General features: G+C 39.1%; 1 protein-coding gene across 2 annotated transcripts; it reads right to left on the bottom strand.

Annotated features, from left to right (window-relative positions):
* Positions 1-1,606: 1,606 nt before the first annotated feature.
* Positions 1,607-25,032, bottom strand: LOC109035082 (catalase). Of its 2 annotated transcripts, none has more exons than XM_019048562.2 (12): positions 24,791-25,032; positions 22,753-22,905; positions 11,443-11,471; positions 9,949-10,123; positions 8,003-8,144; positions 7,356-7,506; positions 6,691-6,870; positions 5,825-6,016; positions 5,098-5,250; positions 4,194-4,429; positions 3,187-3,316; positions 1,607-1,843 (listed from the first exon to the last, which is right to left on the bottom strand). In XM_019048562.2, exons 2-12 carry the CDS (start codon positions 22,817-22,819, stop codon positions 1,769-1,771), a joined length of 1,530 nt encoding a protein of 509 aa, XP_018904107.2. In that variant the 5' UTR covers positions 22,820-22,905; positions 24,791-25,032; the 3' UTR covers positions 1,607-1,768. The 2 variants fall into 2 exon arrangements, with proteins under 2 accessions (XP_018904107.2, XP_018904108.2); XM_019048563.2 differs by having other exon boundaries at positions 9,949-10,120.

Genomic DNA, 25,032 nt, shown 5'->3' with positions numbered 1-25,032 from the left:
AAACCGGGCTAGAATTTATAGTTTCCAGATTGCACCCCCCCCCCCCCTCCCACGGTGAGTCTGAGTGGGCTTATTTTCTGCACCCACGCGCCGTCACTGTTCGACAACCTTTTTATCCTCCTTGATTTACAAGTCTCGTGTTTTAAGTGTTATCGATGTCCCGTTAACTAACGAAAAATTATTTATAAATAAAAAGAAATTCTCTTTTGACCAAATACGGTTCTTCGCCTGCACTAATATAAATTTTACCCCTTAGCCATGACCAACTGCATGAGCTGCCTTTTTAGAACATCTGGTCTCCTTTTGAGTACTTCCGTCATAGTTTATAATTTGAAGTGTACTGCCGTGCCAAGTAAGAACGCCGTATGAACATTCGAGAGTTGCCAAATTTCCTTCAATAAAATGTTCATTTTTGAGGGAATTTATGAATATTTTCTCTTGAAATTTTCAGGAACTTTAGATTCAATTTTGAACAAAATGATTGGAAAAATTGAAAAAAAATACTTACAAATTATCCCGAAAATTCGTGATTTACCAACGGAAATTTGGCAACGCCTGGAGGTTCATACGGCGTTCTTCCATAGCACGGCAGTGTAGCCCGAGTTGGTGGTCCGAGACCGCCAGGAAGCGGATGCGTGTAGTGTTGAGGCCGTATTTGAGTTTTCAAATTTCTTGAGCTTCATTACCGCGCACATTTTAAACTTCACCAATCCTGGGCTTTTCATGTGTTTCCGAGGTCATCCATACAACGAACACCCTGTATATCTAGGTGCGTTATTCAGAAATTCTGTCCAAAGCTAAATATTTGTATCGATTTTGAGTGTGCATTGTTAAGGTGATTCGATGGACGCCATATTTTGTGTCAGAACGGCATGCGATATATCGCATCAATTGGTTCCATTTTTTCAGCTACTCGTCATTTTTCTCCAATTTTGAGATTGCAATTCTGTTGTCAGGAGACTAAAGCACTCACTTACCAATTTTAACAAAGAAATTCAACGTAATAAAGGCGTGGTTTTTTTAGAGAGAAAACATCGCATTCGATACTGATATCGAAACTGCGCTCGAATGCGACAGTTTTCCTTTGAAAAAACCGCGCCTTTATTACGTTGAATTTCTTTGTTAAAATTGGTAAGTGAGTGCTTTGGTCTCCTGACAACAGAATTGCGATCTCAAAATTGGAGAAAAATGACGAGTAGCTGAAAAAATGGAACCAATTGATGCGATATATCGCATGCCGTTCTGACACAAAATATGGCGTCCATCGAATCACCTTAAGAGGAAATTCATGAATAAAGACCGTGACGCTTTCTTCGTCTTCCTTATGCCTGACGCTGAACATAACGACCGTTTTGTGTTGTCATAGGACGAAAATGAAAACGCCTTCATTTCCCTACGATGCAACACCACCTGCAATTATTCAGTCCTGAGCGGAGATACCTCTACTTGGGTGTTTTATCTTTCAATGGTGTCAAAGCACCAAAAACATCCAAGTAGAAATGATTTATCCAAAAAAATGAAATTTAACCTTTCAAGAAAGGAAAATAATATGAACTGGTTCACAGTTGGGATTATGTATGTACTATGAATGAAAAAGACGAATGAACTCATTTGGACAAAAAATATATAAACATATCACAAAAAATAAATTAACAGGATATATCACATAAATCGAGTTTCAATATTACTCTAATCAGGGCAAAGTCTTCCGAATAGAAATTATCTAAAAGTATATTCAGCCTTTGAAATCCAGACAAATTTCGCTGTATCATTTTCTCATATGGTATTCAATACCTGACGATAATTCGGAACTGATGAGACCGAAACTTCTTATCACTTTCACCTGCAACAAAAGAAAGGAGAATAATCTATCAAACTTTTGCAAAAAACTGTATTAAAGCCTAGAGGAGACCAAAAATAGCCAAAGATGATGGTTTCCTAACAAAAAACAAATCATCAAGCATTTTTGCTTAAAAATTCAATGCAATGCCAATCTCATATCTCATACCAATACATGCAGTAATCCGAAATATGATATTACTCTGTTATATATTTTTAATAGTTTTATTGTATTATCTTAACATTGTTTGTATTACTTTGAAAGGAGATAGCATTGAATAATCAATGAATGAAAAAAAAAAAAAAAAAAAAAACAGGTAGGTAATTTGAAAACTTTTAAGATGAAGCCGCCTCTCATGAAAGGCATGAACGATCTGAAAATTGTCTCTGACATTTACAAAATGACATGATGTATGTCATTTCGTAATTGTCAGAGCTGTCACCTGTTCTGCCGTGCCAAAGAAGAACGTCGTATGAGCCCTCAGACGTTGCCAAATTTTATTAGATAAAATACGGATTTTCAGGGAAAGTTGTGAATATTTCTCCTCCAGTTTTCAGAGAATTTTATTCGTAATTAGATTTAAATTACCTAAATATACCTTTTAACCTTGGAATTTACCTTGGAGAAAATATTTATAATTCTCCCTAAAAATAAACATTTTTATCGGAGGAAATTATGTGACTCGAATGCTTATACGGCGCTCTTTCGTAGCACGGCAGTCGGCAGTGATGTTCTCTAGAATTTAAAAAATATGAAAACTGTATCGATGGCTACCGAAAAATACCACCTATCTGCAAACTGACGATTTTGCAGGACGAGGAGAAAACTTCGCTATTTTTGTTATTTTAGGGATAGATTTGCAAATTCTTTCGTACATTTCGGCGTCATTGAAGGGCCCCCTACAGAATTGGAGAAAGACTGAAACCCAAGTAGCATTTCTCAACGGAAAAATCGCTATATATTGCGATTTTATCGGCAATAAAATCCCCAGGATCATCAACTTCTGAGCGATTATCCTCGATCTTACCGGGATAAAATCGCGCTTTTACCGCCCGACAATTTATCGCGATATTTTCGAAATAAAAATTGCGATTTAATCGCCTTATATCGCGATTTTTAATGCGATAATATAATATTGCCACCGATATGATCCCGATAACCAACCGATAAAATCGCTATGAATCGCGATCACTGCTATACTTGGGAATCAGCTTTCCTATTTTTTACTGCTGAATGCGGCAAAGTCGCTAACTCATTTTCGCTGAAATTGTTAGTTCGGCGGTCTTGTTTGTACCACTCGATTTGTTTGAGGAGTGATACATTTTTTAATGAAACAGTTCACTTACCGCGATTGGTTCTTTGACGTCCTTTAGATTATTTCCAATATTTTTAGCCAGGGCAGCTTTGTCGTGATCAGCCATCGCTGCGTAGAACTCTCTAGCTTGAGAATAATTATCTGCGTCACTTGTATCGTGCCTGGAAGAAAGTCAATAAATCAGCTACATCAGTAGGCTTTAAACAAAAACGAGGAGAAACAGCGTACATGCATGTTCCCAAAAGTGGCGAGGCGATAATCGATTATCGATAATTCCCAATTTTAAGATATGGTACAGAAACGGATAAGGTGTTCGGTGCAAACACCCTGTTTATCGATCATTTCCATAGGTTTGAATGGCAGTTCAATCGATATATCGCAAAGCACGCCACGTCACTGGTTCCCAATGTGTCCTGACGCGGATAATTGGACATATATCTGTCAAAAGGAACTATGTGCATTAAGCCATGAGCCCTGAGACCCATAAGACTATATTATGTATAACAGGGCTCACATCATCATGCACATAGTTCCGTTTGGCAGAAATACGCCCAATTGAGCGAACCGATACCCAGTTAAAACATTTGTTGAATTACTTCCATCAGTTTTCTTTATTTATATATATTGGTTATTTGTAACACAATTATGGTGCCAGTGTCAAACGAAGAATTTTGATAACGGGAACTCCACAGATCCTAACTGCGGCGGAGGATGACCAAATTGCATAAGCACGTACTCTGAAGGCGTTTAATCGCCCTGCTCCTACTTCATCTGATCACTGCACAGCTAAAGTTCGTTACTTTTAAAGCTCTCGTTTTTTATAGCATTATAGTTAACAGAAAAGATTCGCATATAATCGTAAAAATCATGACCAAGAACATTTGGAATGGTTGACATTTTAAGGATGTAAACCGAGTACTCAAATTGAATTTTGTTTACGTGTGGCGTTTTCATTTTTTGTCCGTCAGTGAGGAAGGATTTTGTACCCAATTGACGAGAACGATTTGAAAAAAAAATCGTCCCATAGTAATTGCTTACCTCATAACGACGCCATCAATGGTGTAGTTCATGAAATCTTGCTCTATGTCCGGTCTATACGGACTAAAGGAGTTAGGATAGTAGTTGGGTTCTCCATCTTGATGGTAAATGAGCCCTGGTCCATCCCTTTGAAGATTAACGATGTGATTTGGTTTCAATGGACTGTTGACCGGTATTTGAATGAAATTCGGGCCGAGTCGATGGCGTTGCGTGTCCTTGTAAGAGAAAAGTCGAGCCTGAAATTTGAAGAATTTCAAAAGTTACTACTGACGTTTCCTCGTATACGTGTCGTACTTGAATATTTGCAGGTGTCTGAAATTTGGTGGATCTCGTGTTTACGAGGAAACCACTGAGTGAACTGAACCCGAGGATACCCTTGGCTCATAAGTTGAACAATTATTGAAGTAACTATGACAAATTGATCTAATTTGCTAAAATACATGTGTTTACATGAAGGATTCTGTCAGATGACGTCATTAAGCGATGAATTCTCTATCTTCTAAATGTGTTCATACTATATCCCAAACCAGAAAAAAAATTTAAAAATATACTGCCTAATTATCTTTTTGAGCATGCTCAGATGAAGTAATTAAAAATTTTCCATTGCGGTACCTAATGTAAACAAGGCATAGCCTAGCTTGAAATTTACAATGTAAATACGCATTTTTCACATCCATCGGAGATGTATGCTTTGATACTGGTAGGTGTTCGATTTCCTAAAATTTGATTTACGGAAAGGGAGGTGGAATCCCCTTCTTTCTCTTTAAAGAAGAGCAACGAATGAATACAGTTTATCAAATAAAACAACATTTATAGGGGCAAGAAATATTCAGTTCATTAGTTTTTCACTTGAAAGCTCACAAAAGTTTTAGTCATGCTATTACTCAAAAAAATTTAATTTTACCTGCAGCATCTTATCACGGCTTGGTTGAATGCCGGGAATAAGATTAGAGGGATCAAAGGCGAGCTGTTCTATTTCAGCAAAATAATTTTGTGCGTTTCGGTTCAAAACCATTCTTCCGACAGGAATGAGAGGGAAATCACTCTCTGGCCACATCTAGAAAAGAAAACAAAATTTATAACATCGGTGATCATGAACTGTCTTTAACAATTTTTTCACATTAGTATCCTCAAAATTAATCAGATACTCCCAAATCGTCCGAATGCTTTAAGAAATAATAATACAATCAACTCCATCACTTTCACAGGCACAAATAACGATAGTTAGAGGAAAACGGTATGCTCACAAAACATATTGTGTTTTTATGATGGAAACCTATATTTTCAAAGAAAATGTTAAAAAATGTGTAAAGGTGACCAGATCCGATACTCGTTTGGCAGAACACCTTAATAATCGATTCTTTGCCATAGGTTCAAATGGGGAAATATTGATAGTCGATTATCACGCCTCGAAGGGCAACTGGGAGGAGGATGTTAACTGCTATTTGGACGTATCTCTGCCAAGCGGAACTACGTGCATTATGACGTGAGCCCTGTTATGCATACATTCTTATGGGTCTAAGGGATCATGTCTTAATGCATATAGTTCCGTTTGGCAGAAAGACGTCCATTTAAAGCGGGAAAAACTTCAGCTAATCTTTTAGGGAAAAGTCCGAGCGAGATTTCCTCACCTTGGTGACGTCGAGGACGTTGAATTTGACCCGATTGGCTCGGTCGAACGACATAACCTGCAAGTACATGGTCCACGATGGGTAGTCGTGGTTGTCGATGGCTTCATATAGATCTTTGATGGAGTAGTCCGGCTCGGTACCGGCTAACCGGGTGGCCTCTTCGGCGGTCAGATTCTTGATTCCTTGATCCGACTGAAACATCAAAGCAGATCAATTAATACCACCAAGGCAATCCGATTATCTTGTCAATGATTACGCAGTATCGATACGCTCTCAAAGAGAGATTTACAAAAATATTGCCTTAAAATAATAAAAAATTAAACGTTTTGAAGACAATTTTTTACAAAAAAACATGCGTCTTACGGAGTGTCAAACGACTGCAATGCCGTCTTATCAAAATCTAGAAAAAATTCCCCAATTCATTTTATAAAAAGTAGGTTTGATTAATTCTACTACTGGCTGAATATTTGGGCGTGATTTTACAACCTCTGCGGGCTGATTATTGAAACTGATAGACAATGCGATAGCCGAGAAGACAAAAGGAAAATGGGGCGATCCTATTGTTGGAAGCGGGTGGTTGCAATATGCAAAGGAGCTAAGTAATAGACTAACTAACGGCAATCCACGAAAGAACCTTAATCCATCAGCCCCCCCCCCCTCCCCGCCCGTAGGAAACGCTCGCATTAACCAATAGGATCGCTCCGTTTCCCTTTTGTCTTCTTTGTCTATTGCTTTGTCTATCAATTTCATCAATGAACCCGCTAGGCGCTAATGTCCAACCGTCCGGAGAATCACTTACAAACTTAATGGAAACAAATTGCTGAGGATAAACCTAGAAATACGAAATAAAATTATACAATACGCACCAAGAAATGGAATTTACAGTAAGTAGGCTCATTGTGCTCATTCACCAACACAAACGTGTGCGATCCAAATCCGTTCATGTATCGGAAACCGTCTGGGGTCCCGGCATCAGAGAAAGTGATCAACATTTGGAACAGGGTCTCGTGTCTTTGCGAGACGAAATCCCAAGCCATATTTGGATCCTGAAAAATAATTTTTCTCGATTACATTGATATTGAAGCACCGAGTAGTGGTAGTGAACAGATATTTTTCGTGGTCAGGATAAATCGACGTTCAACGATTTTTCTCGGGGTCGAAATTTCAAATGAAGGAACTTCTTCAATAATCGACGAATAAGGAACATGTTTTGGAGGAAAATTGAGTACTAATAACTTTATTCGATACTTATTCAACTTATTTATTCGATCTTGTTTTACTGTTTTTAAATAAGACATGCATTGTGATACCACAGTAATTAGGGAATTGCCGTGAAGATGGTTTTATAGTGCTATGAGGATGGACTCACAGAACGGCAGAAATACGTTGTTGAGATTTGGCAACAGCTGCCTCAGCTGTTGCCAAGTCTCGACATACGTCCTATTATCAACAGTGGTTGATGTGGGAAATCGAGCGCACCAGTCATAGATTTTCTAAATAGAGGTTGACAGTGAAATTCTCTTGCATTTACCTTTCTATGGGTGACAGGGTTTCTTTTTTGAGAGTGGATAAACGCCATGAACAGCATAGGATCCCGAACGAAGAAAATTGGAGTGTTGTTTCCGACCAAGTCCCAGTTGCCTTTTTCCGTGTAAAATCTCAATGAAAAACCGCGAGGATCTCTGAAAATAAATGAATTAAATAAAAATAATTTAAGGAAACATCATCCCGTTATTGAATAAGGCTCCCGGACCCCTGTAGGAAAATGAAAAAAAAAATAAAAACTTCAAAATAATAATAATAAAAATGATAATAAAAATAAATAAACAGATCGATCAATCAACAAATTAATGTTTTCAATTTCTTTGATTCAAAAATTTGGAGGGAACAAAGAGAATCTCTGCAAACTTTCTTTCATTGCGACGACGTAGAGAACAATATCATGCTCCCTTTAGCTTTAAGCATCTGTTAAAATATTAATCGAAGTCTTATTTGCACTGATCACAGAGATCATAGTACTTCCTCTGTTTTTTTTTGTTTTTTTTTTTCTTTTTTTTCTTTTTTTTGATAGAGATTACTGGTTTGTGTCAACTTACGATAGTATGTCAAATTAAAGTAGAGTAACTGCATGGCCAAATAAGAGCAGAAAACTTGAGAGAATAACTACGGAACACGTACCTCACGGTATCAGCACCTCCTGCTTCATTCGTAACAGTTGAAAAACGAGCAACCATAGGTGTCTTCAGTCCGATTTTTGAAAAAACAACAGCCTTTGAGTATTGGGTTATATCATGCGTTACCTCAAAGTATCCAAAAGCACCTGAAAATATTTTTTTTTCTCATGAAAAGATCAAGGCGTGTGCGATTGTTCAAGATGTCCTAATACTGTGTTTCATATTCTTATACTACGTCTCCTTGTTGCAGTGTTGAGCGGGAGATGAACGCAACATGCAATTTACTTATAGTTATTGTACCTAAGTGATGAAGTTGTAGCCATTAATATTTTTTTAAACACTATAATTGGACGTATTTCTGTTAAACGGAACTAAGCGCCGAACTGAGTTCCTTTTGAGGATTTTAGAATCCCGGATAGCGCGTTCCGTCAAACGGAAAAAGGCGCCATGGAAAAGCATTGCGAGTATAGGACGGAGCGAGCATCGCGTTCCGCAACACCCGCCAATCCAAGCCCCCCTCTCCTTTCCTCCCCCTATGGCGCTTGGTTCCGTTTGATAGAATTACGTCCAATTATTAATCCGTATGTGCATTATTTCATGTTGAATACTTTTTATCATTGCACTTACATCCCTCGTTCTTTGGTGTGAATATATTGCCTGTTCAAATGGACGTAATTCTATCAAACGGAACTATGTGCGTTATGACGTGAGCCCTGTTATGCGTTTACTCTTATGGGTCGCAGGGCTCATGTCTTAGTGTACATAGTTTCGTTTGATAGAAATACGTCCAAATAAGCCTCTTCGCGCGGCTATATGAGTGTGAGAAACAGCGCAAGCGCCTTCAATTTTTGGATATGCAACTTAGCTATCTGTTAAGCACGAATAGTTGCGTCCAGACGACAGAATCAACGTCCCTCTCAAGCGCACGCGGGACGCTTGGAAATAAAATCAGGGCGCCTTCATTTTTTTTGATAGACAACAAAGACAACCGTAGAACAGGAATAGGAAAGCCTGCACCAACTGAGGTTGCAAAAATCAGATGAATTTCCAGGAAGCATGACTTTTTTCTCTCTTTTTATCATTTAACAATTTTTCCTCCTCTCAGATTATAGCTGTTTGGTTCGTTGAGCTACAACATCCGTTCAATTGGTTCTGCCAACCAGAAGGTCGGTTTGCTCAAGTACACTGCCGTGCTATGGAAGAACGCCGTGTGAACATTCGAAAGTTGCCAAATTTCCCTCTATAAAACATGTATTTTTAACGACATTCATGCGCATTTTTCTTTGAAATTTTCAGATGCATTGGATTAAATTGCGTACGAAATCGTCTGACAATTTTAGAAAAAATATTCACAATTTTCCCTGTAAATTCGGTTTTTATCGAAGGAAATTTGGCAGCGTCCGAAGGTTCATACGGTGTTCTTCCTTAGCACGACAGTACAGGCCACGAGTTCTTTTGAACGGTAAAGTGCTAGCGAAACTTTTCGGTTCGTGTAAAAAAGTTGTCTCCCCTTCCTATCTCTCCTCCCTTTGTCTCCCCCTTTTCCTTTCCCTCCCTCTCCACTGGAAAAAAAAACATTGGATCTAGAGTACAGACTCTTTAAAGCATCGACAAGAAAAAGTACTCTCGACTCAATCAGAACCTAGATTAAATCAAGAACCAAGCCTCTTAATTTAAGCTGATATATCGTTTTGATTCAAGCAAAAATCCGATTGAATCGAGAGTATTTTTTCTTGTCAATGCTTTCAAGAGTCTGGACTCTATAAGTTATACTTTATAGATCCAATGTGTTTTTTTATTCCAGTGTCTGTGCGTTTCGTCCGAAACAGAGTTTTTTCACTCAAATCCATCCGATAAAACAGCTGCAAAGTCCGAATAATGAGCCCACATGTTTTGAAAACGATGAGATCGTGTGGTGATCTACGAGCGATGAATCGGACGATGCCTTACCTCCACCCTTGGCGTGGACCACTCTGTCCGGGGACTTCTCTCTGTCGAAATGGGCCAGGTGCTGGATGAGCGTCACGTCCTCGAGGACGATTGGTCCGTTCTTCCCGCATGTTCGCGTCACCGTGTAGCTCGGGATCGGTGACCCGTTATCTTCTTTGTAGATGTGAGCTCCCTGCTGGAACGCCCAGAAAATTCGCCAAATTAGAAAGTCACCGATTAATCGAGGAAGTTACACAACGCGAGTTGTGGCCAGAGGCGGACCCAGCAATTTGGCAACCCCGGATTCCCTCCATTTAAACCTATATTGAATAATCGATTCTTGGTGGCGCACCTGCCCTCTCCAAGAATCGATACATTTCCATAGGTTTAAATGGAGAAGAACGATGTTGCCAATTTGCTGGATCCGCTTATGGTTGTGGCTTGCGTCAACCGAGTCTTGAGCTATGGAAATTGGTTTTTAGCACACTCACCCTAATTCTCAAGCCAGCGGGCTGATTATTGAAAATGATAGACAGAGCTGTAGACGAGAAAGACAAAGGGAAAGTGGAAATATCCAATCGGTTGAAGCGGGAGGTTGTTATAGGCTGTGGGAAATAGTGACGGACTAACTAAAAAATCTCTCGTGAGTTGCCGTTAGTGAGTCTAATACTACTCGCCTCCTTTGTCCATTGCAACTACCCGCCTCCACCGATAGAATCGTTCTATTTCTTCTTTGTCTATCGCTTTGTCTATCAATACCATATTCAGGCAGCAAAGGGCTCCGCTCGGCAAAATTTGGGAGGGCAGTGAGGGCTACCTTCGATACTTTCGATGAAATGTCGTCTATGATAAAAAAATTTTGGTTATCAGGTCCGAAAACTTATGAGCTAAATTTTAAACATGTATAATCATTCAACAAAGTCATTTACAACATTTTTACTCCATGCAATGATCAAAACTTTTGCACGTTATCTATGGTTCATAGGGGGGAGGAGATTTGAAACAAACTCCAATAAGATTATTTCGTCCATATCTCTTTTTCGTTACAAGTTTTTTTACAAGCTTTCTTATGGGCCTTTGTTGTCAGGGTCTCGGAAGTTAAAACTGGGTCAGTAAGAATGACGCGAGAGGTTCTGTCTAACATGGATAATGCGAGTGTGCCTTTAAAAAACCTCGCCGTTTGCCAAGAATTTTCAGAATTTTCTAGTTCATTCGCATACCAGCAAGAGAACAGTTAGATTAACAAGGAATGTGAAACTCAAACTATCTACAGAGCACAGTGTGGGTGTTACATAAGACCGAGTACAGACGGTCGAACATTTCATCGTGGTTCAACAAACTACGCCGTACCATAGAACTGGTTTCAACTGAGTTAAAGTTGGAGCTGAAACGTGTGAAATCCTAAAATCTCGATTACAGGAAAATGAAAAAATACTGGTAAGTATTTGAGTCGGATTCAAACGTGTGCGTCCTTTGATCTAATAGTACATGCTGAAATGTAAATTAACAACTTACTTGATTCGCATCGATTACTTGTGCAGAATCTGGAACAGAAAAAAACACAGATTTTTATTAGTAAATTGCATCTCTAAGGGGCCGACCCAAAATTGCGCCAAGGGGGGGGGGAGGAGGAGGAGGAGGGATTTTTGCCAGCTTTCGGGGGGGGGGGGGGGGTTATAGAGCAAAGCGATGAATAATGAGTTTGGATGGTCTTTTCTCGAGTTTCTGTAGAATTTTTTGCCAGCCGTCTTTGTAAATTTTGAAGAATCTCAAAAATATTCAAAAAACTATAAATTCAGCGTCACGTATTTTAGGGACGGCCCCTGATAATGGCACCTCTGCAGCCTTCGAACATCATGTCTCCTGATCCGTGAGCTGCACCTGATAAAATGCAATGGCTTGTGGAACTGAACAATCCTTCTTTAATATTTTTTCATATTCCTTCCGAAGACCATAAACAAGGGCTCCAAGGACTCCCCCGAGCCAATTTTGTGTAACACATTTTGTAATCGCGGCAAGATGGTTTTCTTCATTTTCTACATCGTCATCGATGACGATGAACAAAGATCCTAATGAGACCTGTGCGTTGCTCGGACCGGACCAAGGCCTCCGGAAGGTGGATGAGTTACCACGGAAATTTTATGGTCGGAAAAAATAGACTCCGGCCGTTACGTAATACGAAGTTGAATAATCCTGGAATGGAAAAGCGAGAATCCAGCGCGGCGCGTTGGGCATTAATGAGTCTATCGAGCAGAGGTTACGTTCCAGAGGACAAACACCTGGAACGGGATGCCGGCGATTAACTATCGAAATAATGATTAGCAAACTGCCGTTAATTGAGGACCCCCAATTAGAGGAGTGCTCAGAATTATTCAAGAGCTCGACACCTCGGCGCAATGCACCTATCGTCCGATCTGGATGGAACTTAATTGCGTCGGGGTGTGATCACGCAGTGACGCGGTTTGACGCCCGGTCTATCAACGTGATCTCCAACGTAACTTGCGTGCGGTGCAGTCTCACGTGAAATTACGTGTTTTCACGGAAAATCCATCCACCCCGAAGGTTTTTGGATCATCTTTGCGGTGGATTAGAGTACCTGTATAGGGAGAGTAGCGACAGATCGGTTCATGGAGGGCTTAGGGCCCAAAAGTGCAGCCACCCTTCTGAGCAACTTCTAACACACAAAATTTCACTGCCAGCCTACAGATTTCAATTCTAACCAAGATGACTAAGAATGTACATAAATGAGCGTTCTTTCGCAAAAATAAGTAAATTTATGCAAAAAGTAAACCAAATACATGCTTTCTAAACGACGGTTCGTAACAATTGTATTTGTAAATCGCTCTGGACATTCGAAATTCATAGGTTGGCTGCCCTTTTGGACCCTAACTTTATTCGCGGAGGCATCGGTGAAGGCCTGATGGACTTTCGGAGTTTCAGATCTGTCGCTACTCTCCCTATACAGGTACTCTACGGTGGATAAAAGCGGACATCGAAGAAGAAAACGTTGTTTTCCGACAGATTCATGGTATGCAAACAGGAATCCTTAGTGATAATGGCACACGGTGGTTTGTGGTAATCTGCCGTGCTAAGAAAGAACGCCGTATAAACCTTTGAGAGATGTCAAATTTCCTTCGATAAACGGTTTATTTTTGAGAAAAGTTATGGACACTTTTCCTCGAAATTCTCAGAATCATAAGGTTCAATTGCGAACAAAATTATCGGGAAAATTGGAAGAATGATGTTCGTAAGTTTACCAGGAAATTTGTGTTTTATCAAAGGAAATTCGGTAACGCCTAAAGTTTCATACGGCGTTTTTCTTTAGCACGGCAGTAATGCAGTGCGTAACTGCAGTAGCCTTACCGAGCCATGGCCATGACTGCGGATTACGTTCCAATGGCCGGAACCAATAGTTGGATTACCATATGACATTAGATTAGGATATTGACATTGGATTTACGTTCCCTGAATGACCATCTAGAGCACGGAATTTTGAGTTCATTCTTCCAACGATATTTTGACGCCTATGGGAATTTTTTAAATTTCGATCAGAGGAAGTTGAAAACGCGTCATTAGTGATGGAGCATGTGCGATTAGTTGAGAAAGGACGTTTAATCCATGTCTCGTTGAACTGGAAAACTGTATTAGCATCAGTTATAGAGCTTCAGTGATTTTGATTTGAGCAGTGGTCATTTCCTCTCTATGCTGGAAAATGTAAGTTTTCATATAAAACCGTGTCTTCTTTAACTCTCTTACAATTTACACCAAGTAGGTATGGGGTGTGCGAAACGACGAGAAGTTGCGGTGTATCATCACTTCACAGGGGCAGTGTATGCATGCGTCACGTGCTTGGCTTAACGTCCTTTACATTTGATGCATTTTAATTGTAGCAACTTTCCTTGCAGTCAATGGTGACATTCATCACAAGTATCATGGATTGTAATAGGATTGTTCGATTGCTACAACTTGGAGCATCACAGACGAATTGCATAGGTAGTCTCTTCTTTCAAGAGACTAAAATTGTCGCAACATGTTGCAATGTCGGAACAGGTTTCAACTTTATATTGTAATGCTACTAGCCAGGACGTATTTCGAGTGGACATCAGTATTCATGAATTCGTGGTAAATTAGCCTTAATCGTTAAAAATAAATATCATAATGTTGACTGAAAATTGAGATTTATCGTAACACGGTTACAATTTAGTAGGATACAATAGGGCACGCTTTGATGACGTAAAACACGCATTTGTTTTTTGTATTTATCTTTCGGAAGGGTCTGGATTTCAAATTTTCCGTCGGCCTGTGTAGGTCATGTGTCTGGCTTTTAAAATTGAGTTGTATGTTGGCAATGCATATAAAATTAGCCATCCACTAGGATATAAATTTTAATGTGCGGAGTCTAAAGAGGGTTATACAAAATCGGCGATTTTACCCCCCTCTTGGATTTTGCCCGGAGTTGGATATGTTGCTCCCTATCACAAGACACGCCTTTTTCCGGCGTTGGCAAGTTCACCCGAAATATTTCCCGCGCGCTACAGCGTTGCCAAGTTGAAAACAGGCAAATTCCGTAAGTGGCGTTAAAATTGAGCTATGAAGTTGCGGTTTTAACGAAAATTCTCTAAAAATTGCGTACTTTTAGGAAATGACCATCAATTTAATGTCGCATTAATTTTAACATGCATTGTTGCCAATTTTTCGATTTTTTAATTCGACTAATTTAACAAATCCGCAAATACCCAAAAAAGCTATCTTCAAATTTGAATAAAAAGTTGTCTAATCGATAGTTCGTTTGATTCCGCATCCATCGATATATTATAGCTCCCTGAGAAACTTTTGGTTCGCGAGATATCATCAGTTTTGTAAACAGCTTTATGGAGCGACGACGCTTTTTGAGTCCGGGCGGATAGAAATTTTAGCCTCCAAAAACACAGGTCAGCATTAATTCCATGGTTTCCTATGTAATTTTTGGCGCTGAATCCGAATTTGACCATTTCATAACAAAATTGTCACCAAGAAGTTGCCAAATTTGGCATAAATGGCTTAAAATTGGCCTTTTTGGCGGATTATGGCCAGTGACTTGCCAGGAGTTGATCAGACGACAAAATTGGTTATTTCCACAGTTAAAACTCGTTGAACTTTCTACAAGCTGAGTCAAATTCTTTTTGCTCACGGCAAAATTAAACGCGCGACAAGCAGCAAACTGAAAAAAAGACACCAAAATCGGCGCTTTTTGCGGTTTTTGTCCTAAGTTTCTTGTTTTCCGACTGAATGAACATTTCTTAGGAAAATCTGAATTACACAGACTGTAACGACAAACTATTGTATTGTTATATACATAGATAGGAGCTGCTTTAACAGTGGTCTCTCGCGCCCCGCAACGCCTAATTGCCATAGTTCCTTGTCCTCCCACAGGTCCTCAGTAATTTGGAGCGCCTTTGTTTCTTTTTAAGCCTCTTATTGCCCTTTCCTGGGCGGCTTCTTCACTTTGGTATTGTTACTTTTTTCTATTAAACTCCATTTTCTCAGAATTATAAAATAAAATTGTATACTGAATATAGGGCGATGAATAATAACGGTCAAATACCGCAAAAATTCAACGATTCTACGTAATTTTGGCAATATTGCACTGCGTCTTGTCTTGTTTTAATGAAGTCAGTCTGAGGAGTACATTTTATTCGTTAATTTTTAGCAGAAAGTTTTCCATTACTGTTTCAAAATGTGATTTATTGACACGATTCGACAAAACTCACTTTTTTATGAATTTTTCCTCTCTGGTATAAATACCCTAGTAATCAGTTTTTATCTAAGTTGAAAATTAAATTATTCTACAAAAGTGTATTATTTTGCACGAGAGATACATTTAAATAATTTAAAAATAAGAAGTGAACAAAGAATATAGGACAAATATCGAAAAAACCAGCGAAAATTCAAGTATTTTGTTTAAGCTTGGCAACATCGGAATATGTTCGATTTAATTTTACTGTTCATTTTTATTAAATTCTGCTCATGTTGTTCATTACTTTAGTCAAGAAACATTCTCTTAATCGGAAAACAAGAAACTTAGGACAAAAACCGCAAAAAGCGCCGATTTTGGTGTCTTTTTTTCAGTTTGCTGCTTGTCGCGCGTTTAATTTTGCCGTGAGCAAAAAGAATTTGACTCAGCTTGTAGAAAATTCAACGAGTTTTAACTGTGGAAATAACCAATTTTGTCGTCTGATCAACTCCTGGCAAGTCACTGGTCATAATCCGCCAAAAAGGCCAATTTTAAGCCATTTATGCCAAATTTGGCAACTTCTTGGTGACAATTTTGTTATGAAATGGTCAAATTCGGATTCAGCGCCAAAAATTACATAGGAAACCATGGAATTAATGCTGACCTGTGTTTTTGGAGGCTAAAATTTCTATCCGCCCGGACTCAAAAAGCGTCGTCGCTCCATAAAGCTGTTTACAAAACTGATGATATCTCGCGAACCAAAAGTTTCCCAGGGAGCTATAATATATCGATGGATGCGGAATCAAACGAACTATCGATTAGACAACTTTTTATTCAAATTTGAAGATAGCTTTTTTGGGTATTTGCGGATTTGTTAAATTAGTCGAATTAAAAAATCGAAAAATTGGCAACAATGCATGTTAAAATTAATGCGACATTAAATTGATGGTCATTTTCTAAAAGTACGCAATTTTTAGAGAATTTTCGTTAAAACCGCAACTTCATAGCTCAATTTTAACGCCACTTACGGAATTTGCCTGTTTTCAACTTGGCAACGCTGTAGCGCGCGGGAAATATTTCGGGTGAACTTGCCAACGCCGGAAAAAGGCGTGTCTTGTGATAGGGAGCAACATATCCAACTCCGGGCAAAATCCAAGAGGGGGGTAAAATCGCCGATTTTGTATAACCCTCTTTTCTGAGAACTCATTGTTAAATTGGGTCAAGAAATCTGAAGTTGAGTTATCATCGGAAACCGGAAATTCTAAAATTTCCCAAAGACTAAGTTGCGAGCGTGTTTGTTCATTTTGGTGCTGATATGATGGGCTCATTTGCATATTAATCCGAAGGTTTGAAGCTCAGACCATGGTAGGTTAAAACCTAGACAGATTTTCCTCAAAATCTCGGTTTATGAATTGCAAACTTTAAACGGTCGTAGTTCGGTTTAGTTCGACATTTTTAGAGCTCTTTTTGCACTAAAATTTGGAACGATATCATTAAACCTCCACGATAAAAATGGCAAATGCTGCCTTGTGCATGTGAGAAACAGAGAACCTAGGTCATCTTTCAGAAGAGGCTTTGAGACACATTGATCGTTAATTTCCTGATTAAGAAATGTAACTTCATAAAGTTTGCAAAGTTGACTCGGACGGTTTTGACAAAAAGGGATCGTTCTTGGGCCCATCTAAGCTGAATTTCCTCAACTTTTATGATATTTTACTCGTAGAAGATCTGTATTAAACGGAATGCATCACTAGTTAGTCAATACCCGTCTTATTTCGGGTCTAGTGCTGACCTAATCATGGGTGAGAAGTCCGATTTTGGCCGGATTTTTCGTCACCCGTCTATAAACCTGTAAAAATCGCAATTTTTGCCAAAATCGGCACTCAGACCTAAGATAAGACGTGTCTTATAACTTATGAGACCCGAAAAAATACCGAAAATGACCCAATTATGATGAGTTCCGTAAAATATAGACCATCAATGAGCAAACGATCGTAAAGTTGAGAAAGTTCAGGATGCGCCCAAAAAACGGCCCTCGTCGCCATTCTTCCGTTGGCTGATTTTGATAGCGGGGAAAACACAGTAATTCTCGGTTAGGACTTTACGAACGCCCAACAATATCCCAGTAAAAATGAAGCTCGTCGGTGGAAATTTGCAACGTTGACATGCAGTTAAGTTATTTCGTTTGGAGAAAAATGAATGATCTCAGTGATTTCAAGCTCTCTGAAGAGGGTATCTCAAATTTGAGTTTTTCAGCATTGATGCCATTTTTTCCTTAGGCGACCAAAAGTAAATGTCATCGAAATTACTTTTCATTGAAGAGAATGGACTCTTTAGACCCTTCCAGCTCCCTGCATTTGAAAATTATACTTCCATGCAATCGATACAGACGCATTTCGACATCCTATCCGTCGAACGGCGGCAAATTTTCCGAGCAGAAAACGGCCGGAACATGACCGTGAAAATGACAACATTCCGCGTCAAGTGAATGAATCAAGGCTGACCTGCACTGCTTGCTTTGATGGACAAATACGTCAATGCACCATTAGGAGCGGCGCACACTGGACCGAATCAATAGGAGAGGTCGGACAAAATTTTGAAACTTCAAACGCTTGTAACTTTGCTCATACAAAATTTTGAGCTTCTGAAAGTGGTTCCATTGGTTTCCTCGTTAAACATTCTTCAGGAATACCCCTTAAAATTTAAAATTTGACGAAATTAACATTAAAATTTGCAGTTTTGGTAAAAAAAATTCATGTCCGACCTCTCTAATTGATTCGATCCACTGTGCGGCGCGGCGCGGTGCAGCAGGTTCCGGCGCGGCGCAGCGGCACGCGCCAACAGTTACCGACTAATCGAGAAGGCTCACTCCGTAATGAAAGGGCTATTATGTAAAAACTGTTAAATATGATATTAAGGAATCCTGTCGCCCGCTAACGAATCGATTTTTCGTGATCGCTCTGTCGAGCGTGTCCTGGACGCGGCGCTGCGCCACGCGCGGGCGGGCGTTCGCGCCGGAAACGCTCGCGTCCGCGATCGCGCTCTCCCGCGCGGTGCGTGCCGTCCTCACAACAGGGAAAACTGACGCTACCGTCATGCGAGGAAAGTCCTATGAAAATTCGGATGTTGCAAAATTCCACCTGATAGAATACTTATCATTGAGGAAAGCTTAGAATGTCTTTTTTTTTGTGACACTCCAGATTTTTAGGTGTGACTGAAAATACATATGAAAAATTATAAGAAAATACCCACAAATTATTTGGGAGATTTGTCTCGCAGCAAAGGAAATTTGACTCTTGCCGATGGCTCATTCGGTATTCTTACTAGGATGGACAGAGTAGACCCAACAGTGCTGTCGTGCTAGGGAAGAGCGTCGTATGAACCTATGGAGATGTTGCCAAATTTCGTTCGATTACGCACGAGTTTTCTGAAAAACTTATAAATATATCTCTTCCAAAGTTTCAGATGATTTTATACTAAATTTTATCTAAAGTATCTAAAAATTTCAACGAAAAATAATCATACTTTTCGCGTAAAATTCATATCTCCTCAGGAAAAACTTGGCAACATTCGAATGTTTCTCCTTCGCACGGTAGAGTGAATAAGTCCGGAAGCCGAAATTCGCATTAAAACTGACTTTTATACAGGCATGTTTGTCCATGCACGCAGCGAAATTTCCGTTTAGATCAATAGGACATATTTATGCTGAAAAGAATTATATGTAAAAGTGTTTTAAATCAAAAGGAGGTACTTGCATAAGGTTTGCGCGCTGCATAGTTCCTTTTAATTTAATTAATTTCTACTTAACTTCTTTTAGCTTAAACACGTCCAATAGAAATTTCTGACGAACAAATGCCAGACTACAATGGATCTATAGACAGAGTAAGATCTCAAACAAACTACGGGACTTTTTTTCTAATTAATCCACGTATAGAGCACGTTGGACAGATCGAAACATTTTAGATCCTTGTAAACGCTTCCCAGAGGGACCGTCCCTAAATCACGACACTAATTACGCACTTTTTTGGCATTTTTGAACCCCTCCCCCCTTGTATGTAACGCTTTTGAAACATTATTCAACACGTAAAAAAAAAATTGCGTAACGCCCACCTCGACCCCTCGTAATTTAGGGACGGCCCCGAATAACGATATGTAAAAATTTAGACAGGAAATTTGCAACGTTGCAAACCAAGACACGTGTTTTCCCAATTCCAACGTTAAAACGTTGGGAATCCGCAGAAAGCGGGCTATGCCTGCAATGTCATCCTCCGTTCGTCGAACCAAATCGCGTGTTATATAAGCACTGGGACACGGGGTTAATGCCATGCGGCCCATGCGGGGTTTGGACGCGAAGAGCGGGAATCATGCGGCCCGCTTACTCGGGAATTCGCGATATTAGCGCGGCTGCGCAGTTCCATCCTTTCCCGATTGCAGAGGTCTGTTCGGATGGATAATGTCCTCGCGAAAACCGTTATGATACGGGATTTCACCGCGTGTGAAACAGAGGCGATTCTTGAAAGTTGGCAACATTGGGCCTCGCCAATATGAATAATGTATAATAATCGATATTCATCGATTCTCGGTGAGGTAGGGTACCAGGTACCTAGCTTAGAATCTTTCTATTGGTGTTGAATGGGTGAAAAACAGTGTTGGGAAACTAAGTACCTATGCAATATCACTATTGGAATAGGATTGAGGTGGGTTGGACGCGTGTGTCACAGTTTTATTTCGACAATGGACCACTAGACAAGGTACGAATTTAAGCATTCTGATACATGTTTCTTAACCAGAATTTCACGTAAAATACGATTCGCGCAACGAAAATAACTGAAACTAACTCCTAACGGAGATATTAGCATTTTTATTTCACATTGGTTACCAGGAATTCGCACTGCCCGCTCACAAGAAACTCAAAGCTCTACGCGAGTCAAATCGCGCACTACAACGGTTTCAGCAAGCTTCTTAATTGAGCAATGTTCATGTCCCACCATGTGTTTTTCAAACTATAAGTAATTTGCTATAGCTGAGCCAAAGCGTCAAGACTAAGGTTGCCAGATCTTTTTATCGCAGAGACGTTCATGATAACGTTTAGCACGCGATGTGAACCTCGTGGAGCATTGAGTTTTCATGAGCGGATGGTTTCAATTCATGCACCATGAATCATTAAATATCTTCGGAAGGAGGTAATTTCGGTAATTTTCGTTGTGCGCATCGTGTTTTACGTGAAATTTTGGTGAAGTAACATGTATCAAAATGCTGAAATTCGTACCTTGTCTAGTGGTCAATTGTCCAAACGCGCGGTAATTTGCTTACAAATTGACAGAAAGTTTTGAAAAAAATTAATCTTACATTACTTGAGCATTAAATGCATGCGGAGCGAGTCATTGTTCATTTTCATTCAATTGTCATAGATCATTGGTTAGACTTTATGAAAAGGAAAACATCATTTAGATGGTCGAGTGTTAATAAAACTCATACATATAAATGCATCGCAGATAATTAACCATCTCCGGTAATTCCAAGCGGCTTGTGAGTTGCCCCAACAAATCATCACAAAAACTCGTATCGGCGCTATGGAGATTCAATTGATAACGGATTATCAGGGTATGATGTCGGTTTGGGGCGCCTTCATCTTCGTGATACTCTACGCTTTGCCGAGAGGTTAGTTTAGTTGCCTATCCGATTTGAACCCAACAAGAGGCACTGATTTTACTACACACACAAGCTAGTGTATCAACTGCTGCCTTACATTCGGAGAGAGGAACTCGCGTCTTTGTAAAATAATTGTTTTTGGTTTTCCCCTCATCTCCATGTCTCTTTTTACCAGTAAAGATTAAAGTATCTCTGTAAAGAAACAATGGTTGAATTTGTTCAAATTGTCGGCAGAGTTTGGGAGGTGTATAGAATTTGTTCATGAATTTCCTCCCGCGTGTCTATGCTTTTAGACACGCACCACCTGTCTATAATTTTCAAAGATTTTTCGGAAAAATGCAAACATCCTCTTTTCAAAACAATGGAAAAGATAATGTACGTATGTGGTTTTTATTTATCCTGAGCTAGAAGGGAAAAAGTATTCATCCATGTTTACTATTTATATTCACGAATCTCTAGTTCACCCGTCGGCCGGTAATTTTTCTGTGTACTTAAAGTTATACGTCAGAGTTGTAAAGCATAGGGAACGGCCAAAATTGTACACGTCTAAAACGCAATGACCGAAGAGGTTTGCAGTTAAAACATTGTAAATCAGAGTGATGCAAGCGAAAATGGAGAATATTTTGAAGAATCGGCAGTGAAAAATTAAATTCAAGAGGACAAGTCTTTTTTGCGATGTTGCAACTATGTGAGAGAATGATGGAAAAGAGGAGATGATCCCGATTCTCACTGCAAATTTTTCAGGAGAGTGATTTCTCCATCAAAATGGACTGAACACTTGAAATTCCGGTTTTCGACGGAAAGCTCTTTCGGTTACCCGGAATATTAATTTGTAACGAAGGAAAGAGAGGGGTAATTTACTTCTTTTTTAATGTCTTTGTTAAATTTACATTTTAATCATGCAAATTTGAGATCGGAATATGGCGAATTAAACTTCCAACCAAAGTTTTTTAAGTTCGGTGAGCTGAGCCTTTAGTTTATCAAACTGAATTTTAGTTCCGTGAGCTGAAGCGGTCAGTTTGCTAGACTGAAGACTCAGCTCCCTAAACTGAAAAACACCTACTGAACAGCTCGGTTCGTCTAGCCGAGGATTTTGCCTATACCTTCGTGATATATATGCAATTTTTTCAAAGCATTCATTGCTTAACCATTAAAAACACAACAGCAACAGTTAGGACATTAAAAAAAGTCAAAACTGTCATTTTTGGAACATTTTAATGAGTGGGAAATAAACACATCCTTTAACTGGGCATAGGAAGAGATTTATTCTGAGGGGGGCCGAAACGACCATATCTATTATTCGCGAAGAACGACATCTAGCGACAGCATACGTTTACGGCTTTTCTATGGGAAAGGCTCGAAAATTCGGGGAGGGGAGTTCTGTCTAAATTCCTCTTCCTCCGCCCATGCTTTTGCGAAAACCAAAAACCATGAATCAAAAGAAAATGAATAGCACTTACAGACGAAGAGAATTAAAAATGAAATGCGGAGAGAACTGCTGCTGCTCCACATGTTTGATGGGTTCATTGTCTTAGCATCCAAACATTGAGATCTACAAAATTTGAATATCGATCTCTAGACGCCGCGTCAGTTCACGGTTCAATGAATCCAACCTGAAAAAAAAAAACAATACGAAACTGTAGGAGAACACCATACCATCAATTACGCAACTTCCCGAAGTAGTGCACTGAGCTGCGTGGGCATGAATAGAAATGATTTACCTGGATAAAAAATTGAATCCAATTTCTGGAGAAGCTCAAGGATGTTGATTTAGATTTTGAAAAGGTTCAAATGAAATTTAAAAATTTGATACTTTCCAACCGACATAAAGATGAATTTTTCTGCATTGGAGTTTATACAGAGATAGCAATTTAGAATTACCCCCGATATAGTTTACATTTCGTTTTATTTGTAAACACAGCCACAATTTTTATGGAAAAAGTTATTTCTCGTGAACTTTGGAAAGCGTACCTCCCATAGATATGTCACAGTGCCTATTCGTTTGCTCTTAATAATCAGTTCTTGAAATGGATGTACCTCACACTCAACATTAATATAGAAACTATAAGTAATGTCAAAATTTTTTAAAATATAATTCTTCTTCCTCTTGTTTATTGCAATAAAATTGAAATAAGGTGCAATTTTTCATTACATTGCATATTGCCTATCTTTCTGATACATGGAGCTCTGTATGTTGATTGTTTAAAATCGGCTTATATCGACCAAATGATGTAAAAATAAAGCAATTTTATGGTGAAAAAATCGCAATTTTATTCCAATAAATTGCATTTTTATTTCAATATTTTCGTTGCACTGTGCTGCTTGGGAGGAAGCATGGGAGGAGATTCACCTTGCTGCGTTTTTCCACGAATATCTGTGTCATTTACGCCGTTCAAATTTTATGGAGGCAATTATTGTTTAAAGTTTGAATCTTCTCCAAACGAGCATTCCATCTTTCAAACCTGCGTCGTTAAATTGCGGAAATGAAAACATGTCTCTGAATTATCTCGGACATCAGAAGGAAACCGGAATTTTCAGTTTCACACGAATATAAGCAACTGTTGTAAAACTGTTTGCAGTTGTTACCTAAATGCACTTGCAACCCCCTTGAGTCGACCTGGCTTCAAATTAAGGGGGGGGGGGGGGGGGGGTGATTACACGCGTGCATGGCAAAACTCGAAATCCGCGTATCTTAATTTCCGTGATGGAAAATTACTTCTCTCTATTTTATACATTCAAAGGGACCATACTAAAATCATTGCCGTAAGTTTTAACAGAATATTCTTTGGGTGGAGAAGAAAAATTAAGAAAATCATTACGGAATTAAAGTGGAATACTCGTTATTTCAAACTATTACTTGGAAAGTGAATAAAAGTGCAGAGGAAGTGACCGGTAAATTTTACGGTAGGTATAAAACATAATTTCAATTATCATATTTACTCAGAAATTTTGAGTATTTATTATTAATTCTAACGCTCCCGGTTCCCTACAACCAAACTTAATATTATTTGGAACCTAGGATGTTGACTTTGCGGAAAAAGATTAGTTGGAAAAAAAAATACTGACGGAAAATTACCCAGTGAGAATTTAATGATATGTTATCAATGAAGATGCAATGGTTTAAAAACATGGCGAGGTCCATTTTTTCTCGTACAATTAAACCAGCGATATATACCATTCGATATATTTTAAACCAGATTACGTTTAAAACTTAAAATAAAAAAAACACATTTCGTATAGAACGGTAATTTTATGATAAAACACCTAAGCAAGTTGGTGACATCAACAATGAAATTATGAAAACATGTATATCTCAAACGCGCTGTTTAGACATTTTCACGCCACTTTTTTTTTTGAAGAGACTAAGGGCAGCTTTTCCACATTCATATCAAGGCGTACTTTTGAGCTAGCAGTGTTTAAATATTAAAAAAAAAAAAAAAAAAAAAAAATCTTAGATTACAGTGAATGACAACAAAATTGTAAATAAGTCATGAATACCTGATTCCAACACAAAACGGCGGCTGTTTCCAGCATCCAATCACAGAGGGAACAAAACCGGGAACTAAAATCTGAAAAGCTGACCGGGCGGAGGATAGCGATGCACGAATCTGAAAGTCACGTAAAGGACAGCGCCCTAAGTGCCGGTTAAGAGTCGCGAGGGCAGCGGAACTGGAACTAGATCTGCACTGAAGCACTTGCAACTGATCAGACACGATCAGCGAGGGATTTCAAAATCGGAT

The sequence above is a fragment of the Bemisia tabaci genome, chromosome 3 (assembly GCF_918797505.1).
Source record: "Bemisia tabaci chromosome 3, PGI_BMITA_v3".
Taxonomy (NCBI): Eukaryota; Metazoa; Arthropoda; class Insecta; order Hemiptera; family Aleyrodidae; genus Bemisia; species Bemisia tabaci.
The sequence above is the reverse complement of the archived record's forward strand: the minus strand, read 5'-3'. Positions and strand labels throughout refer to the sequence as shown.

Bases quoted from the DNA above. Each gene is read 5' to 3' on its own strand.
- LOC109035082 (XM_019048562.2), bottom strand. From the start codon at position 22,819: ATGAACCCATCAAACATGTGGAGCAGCAGCAGTTCTCTCCGCATTTCA. The intron at 7,507-8,002 runs GTACGTGTTCCG...ATTTATTTTCAG, and splicing joins GGAGGTGCTGATACCGTGAG to AGATCCTCGCGGTTTTTCAT. The intron at 3,317-4,193 runs GTAAGCAATTAC...ACTTTCTTCCAG, and splicing joins ATTGATGGCGTCGTTATGAG to GCACGATACAAGTGACGCAG.